General features: G+C 35.3%; 1 protein-coding gene and 1 pseudogene across 1 annotated transcript; both read left to right on the top strand.

Moving 5' to 3' along the window:
- The first annotated feature begins 219 nt into the window (after nt 1-219).
- LOC129510528 (olfactory receptor 6C1-like) lies at nt 220-1,158 on the top strand. The gene has a single exon (XM_055326762.1). It carries the CDS (start codon nt 220-222, stop codon nt 1,156-1,158), a length of 939 nt encoding a protein of 312 aa, XP_055182737.1.
- A 6,589-nt stretch (nt 1,159-7,747) lies between these two features.
- LOC129510586 (olfactory receptor 6C3-like) lies at nt 7,748-8,677 on the top strand (annotated as a pseudogene).
- Nucleotides 8,678-9,452: the final 775 nt, after the last annotated feature.

Genomic DNA, 9,452 nt, shown 5'->3' with positions numbered 1-9,452 from the left:
ACATTCTCTGTAAAACAGAGTACCACATATGGTAAGAACTTACTTTAAAACATTTTACCTGCTTTTATTGAGTTGTCTTAAAGACATCCTAAATTAAATCAGTAGGGCATAATATGTTTATTTCTAGAGACAATTTCCAGAACAATCCATGGATTATCCTCTTTTCTACAATCTACTTGTTTTTTTTCCCCCACTAGATTACAAAAGAAAAGGAAAAAAATGAGAAACCACACAGAAATAACAGATTTTATTCTCCTGGGATTGTCAGATGACCCACAGCTTCAGGAGGTGATCTTTGTCTTTCTGCTTATCACCTACATGCTCAGCATCACTGGGAACCTGACCATTATCACCCTCACCCTGCTGGATTCCCACCTCCAGACCCCCATGTATTTCTTCCTCAGAAACTTCTCCTTACTTGAGATTTCATTCACAACTGTGAGCATACCCAAGTTCCTGAGCACCCTGATTACAGGAGATAAAAACATTTCCTTTAATGATTGCATGGCTCAGTTCTTTTTTTTCATCTTCTTGGGAGTCACTGAATTTTGCCTTCTGGCTGCCATGTCCTATGACCGATACATTGCCATCTGCAAACCTCTGCATTACATGACCATCATGAATCCCAGAGTCTGCATACTCCTTGTCTTTGCTTCTTGGTCGGCTTCATTCTTAATCATATTCCCATTACTCATGCTGTTCATACAGCTTGATTATTGTAAGTCCAATGTTATAGACCATTTTACCTGTGACTATTTCCCCTTACTACATCTTTCTTGTTCAGACACTAGATTCTTAGAGATAGTGGGTTTTTCCTGTGCTGTGTTTACATTAATGTTCACATTGGCATTAATAATTCTGTCCTACACATATATCCTCAGAACAATTTTGAGGATTCGTTCTACTAGTCAGAGGACAAAGGCCTTTTCCACCTGTTCTTCCCACATGATTGTCATCTCCATCTCCTATGGCAGCTGCATTTTCATGTATATTAACCCAGCAGCAAAAGACAGAGTGTCTCTGAGCAAGGGAGTTGCTGTGCTAAACACCTCGGTAGCCCCCATGCTGAACCCTTTTATTTACAGCCTAAGGAACCAGCAAGTCAAGCGAGCCTTCCTGGACAGAGCAAGGAAGATTGTATTTTTCTCAAGCAAATGAAAAAATAAGAGTGCTGTCATAAATTAGAGGCATAATGAAGAGCAAGTAAACAAAAACCAGAGTTCTCAAAAAGTCTAATACCCACATAGCCTCACTAGAGTTCTATTTCATTGCTTATATTTCTATTGCCAGCAGTTTGTTGAGGATATTTGAATATATATATTTTTATTTAAATTCCACTCCCTTTTCATTGCATTTCCCTTCCTTTAAACTAGTCTTTCCACTCTATAACTATGAGACTGGCTTCATTTCCTTCTTTTAACTATTTTTAAATTTCAATTTTTCCACAATAATCTTAGAAAACAGAAATCTTAGAAATCTTAGGAAAAGAACAAGAATACAAGAGAAAATGTTTTATGATTTAATCAGGAAAACACTTTCTAGAAATTCAGAAAATATTGTCATGTTTAACATTATTTTTAATTTACTCTACAAGGACCATAGATATAGCTTGACAGTCTTATTGCGATATTACAGGCACTATCTTCTCCGTATTGTAGCACACTTAGTAACTATATAAAAACAGTACAACTGGGGATCCCTGGGTGGCGCAGCGGTTTGGCGCCTGCCTTTGGCCCAGGGCGCGATCCTGGAGACCCGGGATCGAATCCCACATCGGGCTGCTGGTGCATGGAGCCTGCTTCTCCCTCTGTCTATGTCTCTGCCTCTCTCTCTTTCTCTCTCTGTGACTATCATAAATAAATTAAAAAAAAAAAACAGTACAACTGAAGGAATGATGTAATTATACATATTTTTGAGAGATCAAGAAGCATCTCTCATTAACCAGTTTAAAATTTTCTGTGCCATATAATTTCTCAACTTAAAACACAAGTATGAAGACACAGTTACTTAGGGAAAGCTTGAAGTAGTCCTTATTTCTTCAACTCCATAATCACCACATATACCATACCAGTTCTTTAAAAAAGCCTGAAGAAATAAAACACATACAATAATGTACATAACACTGAGCTAGCTTTTAAAAGTGTTCAAATAAAATGTGCATTTTATCACAACTAGACATTGTGTATGACAAAGAAATAATTGAATGTTTTCTAAAGCATTTGGCATTCATTTTCTTTTATTTTACATTAGGCCTTTTGACAACTATGTAAGAATCAATTTATTTGATGTGTACTGACTTTTCATGAAGTTAATGAACACTTTTTGTTAAGGTTTACATGTTGAGCTTTCTTTTTTTTAAAGATTTTTAATTTATTTATTCATTCATAAGACACACACACACACACAGAGAGAGAGAGAGAGAGAGAGAGAGAGAGAGAGGAAGGCAGAGACACAGGCAGAGGGAGAAGCAGGCTCCACGCAGGGAGCCCAACGTGGGACTCTATCCTGGGTCTCCAGGATCAGGCCCTGGGCTGAAGGCGGCGCTAAACCACTGAGCCACCTGGGCTGCCCCATGTTGATCTTTCTAATGATAGGAATTCCTATGATGCAAAACCTTTTTTTTTCCACCCAAAAAGATTCCTATAATTATTTGGGTTACACCTAGTAATATATGAGGTGCCAACATCATCTGTCAACTGATACACTTCTGATATTATAAATTCAAATAGAATAATAGCTCAGTTTGATGATGGTAATCAGTAAATGGGAGGTCAGCCAGACATTTTGTGGGAGGGCTTACCTAGAGAGGATAGTATACCACTGAAAATAGTTAGCAATACACACTGGAATTATTCAAAAATATGATGTGAGTTCAGGATTTAGAGAAAATATTTATTTTATTTTATTTATTTTTGCAAATTTTTTATTGGAGTCTTATTTGCCAACATATAGTATAACATAAAAGTTCCTGTCAAGTTCCCCCCTCAGCGCCCGTCACCCTGTCATCCCATCGCCCCACCCACCTCACCTTCTACTACCCCTTGTTCTTTTCCCAGAGTTAGGAGTTGATTTAGAGAAAATCTTAATAAATTTGGATCCCCTAACAATTTGATTTAATAAACTTTTAAAATTATGAACATGTTACAGCAAAACTTTATTTGTAACTGAAATCTGTCCTCCACTGTCTGAGAAGAGTGAAACCTGGTAGCCTGAACAATAGTTCATTGACCTAAAACATAGGCACTCATCAACCTCAGAATACATGGAAGTAAGGCACATTATTAAAAAAGCAGATGTCCTACTAGCTTGTGGATAAGAAGCTAACAGTTATAATTAGTCTTCATCAAAATTAAATTATTAGGAGGTCTAGAGAAAAGCTAGAGAGCTATTAGGAACTAGGAATAAAACAGTAAAGGTAGAAAGAAAGTGAGAGAGTGATCAAGGAGGAAAGAGACAATTCAGCATCTGGAAGTTTGAGGAAAGATATGGAGAAGAAACATGTCTAATAAGATACTTCAAATGAAGTGCAGTGCTTTGTGAGATAGAACCTCATTTCTTTTCCTGTAAGTAAATCAATATTTTGTTGCTCACAAATACACAAGTGATAGACACCAGACAGACACTTAACTAACTTCTTTCTGTCCCAGACTCTTTCTTTACCTGAATAGCACTGACCTTAGAGGGTTTTGTATTGTTGGCTTGCTTGAAAAAAATGATATAATATGTATATGGTTAGTGCCTGGTAATCAAGAAAAGCTCAGAATAAAATATGAAAAGATTCACTATTTGGATACAAAAATAAAGGCAAAGGAATAGAATTTTCCTAAGTAGAAAATTAGTTTTACTATCTCTACTGAAATAGTGAATATTTTCAATGCTTATTTTAATGTGTTTCAGTTATACATTCAACATAGTGTCTATATATTGTCCCATGTGTGAGCTAGTGGTTTGTTCATCCTTTCCCACTTCTTTCTTTTGTCCCATTATCTAATATTCTCATTTTTCACTACTGCAAATAATCTGCATTTCTGGCATTAAATGCACAAATGGGGATCCCTGGGTGGCGCAGCGGTTTGGCGCCTGCCTTTGGCCCGGGGCGCGATCCTGGAGATCCGGGATCGAATCCCACATCAGGCTCCTGGTGCATGGAGCCTGCTTCTCCCTCTGCCTATGTCTCTGCCTCTCTCTCTCTGTGTGTGTGACTATCATAAATAAATAAAAATTAAAAAAATAAATGCACACATGTTTTATGTCCACATTTATAATTGTGAGGAAAATAAATATAATTTGTTAAATGTAACATTATATTACAAATTTATGTACATATAGATTCATATATACCTCTATTCTATACTATTCTTCTAGTAATATAAGTGACACCTCTCATTGAAGGAAATGTGGAAATAAACTAGTTAAAAATATCCAATGCCAGACTTCCAGATATTTATTTTATTGATTCACAAAAATTCTCAATATGAGAAAATGTCATATGCACAAATATAAATACAGGTATAAACCTTCTCATCAGTCTTTAATAGGTTGTCCATTTCAGAAGACAATCAAGTCATACTAGAAATCCACAGTAGTGTTTTCCACCATTTCATTCTGGTAAAGAATTCTTCCTAGATTGCCAACATTCAAAGGATATAAGTATGCTAATTCTACTGAGACAAGTCCAGTTTCCGGGAGAAAAATGGATTCCTTGTATAATCACAGAAGCAAATAACATATCAGATAAAGGGCTAGTTTCCAAAATCTATAAAGAACTTATTAAACTCAACAGCAAAGAAACAAACAATCCAATCATGAAATGGGCAAAAGACATGAAGAGAAATCTCACAGAGGAAGACATAGACATGGCCAACATGCACATGAGAAAATGCTCTGCATCACTTGCCATCAGGGAAATACAAATCAAAACCACAATGAGATACCACCTCACACCAGTGAGAATGGGGAAAATTAACAAGGCAGGAAACAACAAATGTTGGAGAGGATGCGGAGAAAAGGGAACCCTCTTACACTGTTGGTGGGAATGTGAACTGGTGCAGCCACTCTGGAAAACTGTGTGGAGGTTCCTCAAAGAATTAAAAATAGACCTGCCCTACGACCCAGCAATTGCACTGTTAGGGATTTACCCCAAAGATTCAGATGCAATGAAACGCCGGGACACCTGCACCCCGATGTTTCTAGCAGCCATGTCCACAATAGCCAAACTGTGGAAGGAGCCTCGGTGCCCATCGAAAGATGAATGGATAAAGAAGATGTGGTTTATGTATACAATGGAATATTACTCAGCCATTAGAAACGACAAATACCCACCATTTGCTTCAACGTGGATGGAACTGGAGGGTATTATGCTGAGTGAAGTAAGTCAATCGGAGAAGGACAAACAGTGTATGTTCTCATTCATTTGGGGAATATGAATAATAGTGAAGGGGAATATAAGGGAAGGGAGAAGAAATGTGTGGGAGATATCAGAAAGGGACACAGAACATAAAGACTTCTAACTCTGGGAAATGAACTAGGGGTGGTGGAAGGGGAGGAGGGCGGGGGGTGGGGGTGAATGGGTGACGGGCACGGAGGGGGACACTTGACGGGATGAGCACTGGGTGTTATTCTGTATGTTGGTAAATTGAACACCAATAAAAATTAATTTATTAAAAAAAAAACATCTAGGGGCCAACTGTAATCCTGTCTGGAAAACAGGATAGCCTATAGTACTGTCTACATGCTCTTCCCCTGGCCAGCTCCAGGTTGCCAGTGTCTTCCTAGAATATATTATACACATGTCTGGCTGCTCCAGCTTTTGTAGATGCCACCAGGAGATGCACCCCTTGATTGCCTGGCTCTGGTGACTAGCAGGGCTGTGTTTGCAGGTCCCATAGGAGTATAGCAAAGACAAAAAAAAAAAAAAAAGAAGAAGACTGAAATTCTAAATCAAACTTTCATACACTCAATATCACATTGTATATTTGCCTATTTACCTCAATATTTTTGCTTCTTATACTTTTTAATCAATATTTGTAAAAATGATTCACCTTTATCTTTAATGATTCCTCTTCTTGGTACTCTATTTACTTAATGAATTCCCCTGGGCCAACAACAACAAAAAAGACACAGATAAAGTAAGTCCAGGTCCATTTGTGTAGCATACATAGAGAAGAACATTCCTTATCTTCTATTTTTCAAAGCAGCATTTTCAGGGAAATATAACAGTCCCTGAATCTAAGGAAAATACTACTCATATTTTATAGATATATAATCATAGAATCACAGAATATTGATTTTAAATGTTTGCATGAATAGAAAGAAAAATGATTTAATATAGAAATATTTTGTATTATATGAAAAGAGGCAATGGAAAAATACTAGTCAATCCAGATGTAACTGAATTTATACATGGAGTTTGAATAAGAGATGAAAAGCAAGAATGAGTTGTATTATAAAAAAAGTCAGAATTTTACAGTATCAGGAATGAAGGATATTGTGAGTCAAAGAGAAGTATAATCCCAAAGAACCAAGAAAAAGTTAAGTCAACACACTTGTTCTGAGAGCAAAATAGAAATCAAATATTTTGCTAACTTGATTTACCAGATCTGAAATTATGTAAATTTAGGCAAATCAGATGATAAAATTTGAGACTAAATCATCAAGAAGAATCAGGAAGTAAATTTTTTATTCTTCAATATAATATATATATTCAGTTTATTCAAATATTTTTAAAAACCATGTTTATACATGTTTATGGACTTACAACCCCTTCAGTATTGAAAATTAAATAATTGTTTACTACCAAGAGACTATTAATGAAATCCTAAAGCAGGAACACAGAAATAAATCTTGGATTGTTCATTTTTTCTAATTTGAAATTATATTCTATTATAGATAGGATTATTTTTTAAATTCCCTATTGGAAGGATATCTGCTTTCCAGTAAATGTTATTTTGGCCATCTACTTATTGATTTTCCATAGCAATATTGTAAAGAAAGAGAGAAAGTATGCATTGTATGAATTAATGTATTTTTAGGCAATTATTTAATTTAGTAATAGAAGATTACCTTTTTGTTCTTCTGCCTTTTTATCAGAAAAGGGAAAAAATGATGAGAGTGATAGCATGGACCAAATCTTTTAGAAAGTGATTCATGAGAGAATGCCAGTAAAACATTGCCATAAACATGCATGTTCCACAGTGAGATGATTACTGTGGTGTCTAATTGTTTAACCTTGTGAAAGTTGCATAAAATATGTGGGCCTCAAAATACAGAATGTGTAGAGGGGCCTAAACAACCCCTGTAAGATTTCAAATGCTTTATTTAGATTATTCATAATCCAGACTAGTTTTTATAACTGGGGGAAATAAAAAATCAATTAAAATATTTTCATTTTTTTATAAAAGGAGCTAAATATTGTAAAGAATAATTAGAAGCTTGATTTTAAAGAAACACTAGAAGAAATAGCTTCCACTTAAATGTCAGCACAAGATATATTTTTATCCATGGCCCATGATAGTGTATTTTCAGCAAAAAGAGATCAATATTTAACTTCAGATAATACTAAATGTGAGATCCAGTAGAAATTGGACAGTTGCTGAAGGAAAACATTTGTTTTTGGATTTCATAGATTACTCATCACTGTGGATATTTTTAAGATACTATACTCTAACCTCAATCCTGTTTTAACTTTTTTATGTCCTATAGGGCACATACATTTTCCATTCTAAAGTGGGGGAAGAAAGGATCCGCAATGAAAAACCACACAGTACCCACAGAGTTCATTCTTTTAGGGCTATCAGATGACCCAGAGTTTCAGATTGTGATTTTTCTCTTTTTAATTATCACATACATATTCAGTGTCACTGGAAATTTGACCATCATCACTCTCTCCTTGGTGGACTCCCATCTACAGACCCCTATGTATTTTTCCCTCAGGAACTTCTCTGTATTAGAAATATCCTTTACAACCGTCTGTATTCCTAGATTTCTGGGCACAATTACCACCAGAGACAAAACTATTTCATACAATAATTGTACAGCTCAGTTGTTTTTCTTCATCTTCATGGGCACAACTGAGTTTTATCTTCTAACTGCTATGTCCTATGATCGCTATGTAGCCATCTGTAAACCCTTGCATTACACGACTATCATGAACAAAAGAGTCTGCATCTTTTGTGCATGACTGGCAGGATTCTTAAATATCTTTCCGCCAGTTATTCTTTTCCTCCAGTTAGATTACTGTGGCTCCAACGTCATTGATCACTTTGCTTGTGACTATTTTCCCCTCTTGCAATTTTCTTGCTCAGACACATGGCTCCTAGAAGTGATTGGTTTTTACTCTGCATTAGTGATTCTGCTTTTCACTCTGGCACTAATAATTCTATCCTACATGTTCATCATTAGAACAATTCTGAAACTGCCATCTGCCAGTCAGAGAAAAAAGGCATTTTCTACATGCTCCTCGCACATGATTGTCATTTCCATCTCTTATGGAAGCTGCATATTTATGTATGCCAACCCCTCTGCAAAAGAAAAGGCATCCTTGACCAAAGGAGTAGCTATTCTTAATACTTCTGTTGCTCCTATGATGAATCCATTTATATATACCCTGAGGAATCAGCAAGTAAAGCAAGCCTTTAAGGATACTATCCAAAAGGTTCTGTTTTTCTCCAGTAAATGAAAGTATTGCCATTAAAAGAATGAAGTTCTTGTAGATGCTATTATTCACACTTTCTCAAAACCCGTTTCCTTTACTAGAGTTATCTATTTTACTCTTTTTTCTTCATTCCCATATTAAAATTTCCCAGTCGTTGAACTCAATAATTTGATAAACTGAATATCGTTTCAGAACTTTCTGTACATTCATGTGTTTTATTCAAATGTATTTAGATGAAGGAATACATTTGGATTCGTGGTTATGGTTTTGAATGGAAGTGGTTTGCCTTTGAAGAGACACTGAGCATTTAGTTTGATAGAAAGATTGTCAGGATAGATGCAGATTTCTGAACTTTTCATTCTTATCCAGTAATAGGCATGAATGTTGGTAGAAAAATTTAATTCTATTTGTCATATCCATGAAATCAAATAAACACAATCACCAGGAGATTGAGAATAAAATATAAATATCTACTCAAATATTTTAAAAGATTAGAAATTCATACATAATACAAATATTTATACTGTTTATAAAAATGATGATACTAATGAGAAGAGAAGGAGAGTAGAAGGGATAGAAGGTAACATAACACTTTACAGCAATTCCTATATTCTATATATATTGTTTGTATTGACTCATGTAATCCTACCATCAACTTTATGAGATGTTTTTAATCACTATTCTCTTTTAGTCAGAGGTATTTTTCTTTAGGTAGATCAAATACCTCCAAAAATTAAAAAATAGGTAGACAACAGACAATGTAAAATATATCAAATGTATAAAATGCACAAAACTATGA

The sequence above is a fragment of the Nyctereutes procyonoides genome, unplaced genomic scaffold (assembly GCF_905146905.1).
Source record: "Nyctereutes procyonoides isolate TBG_1078 unplaced genomic scaffold, NYPRO_anot_genome, whole genome shotgun sequence".
NCBI lineage: Eukaryota > Metazoa > Chordata > Mammalia > Carnivora > Canidae > Nyctereutes > Nyctereutes procyonoides.
This window is presented reverse-complemented; position numbering and strand designations above follow the sequence as displayed.

Bases quoted from the DNA above. Each gene is read 5' to 3' on its own strand.
- LOC129510528 (XM_055326762.1), top strand. From the start codon at position 220: ATGAGAAACCACACAGAAATAACAGATTTTATTCTCCTGGGATTGTCA.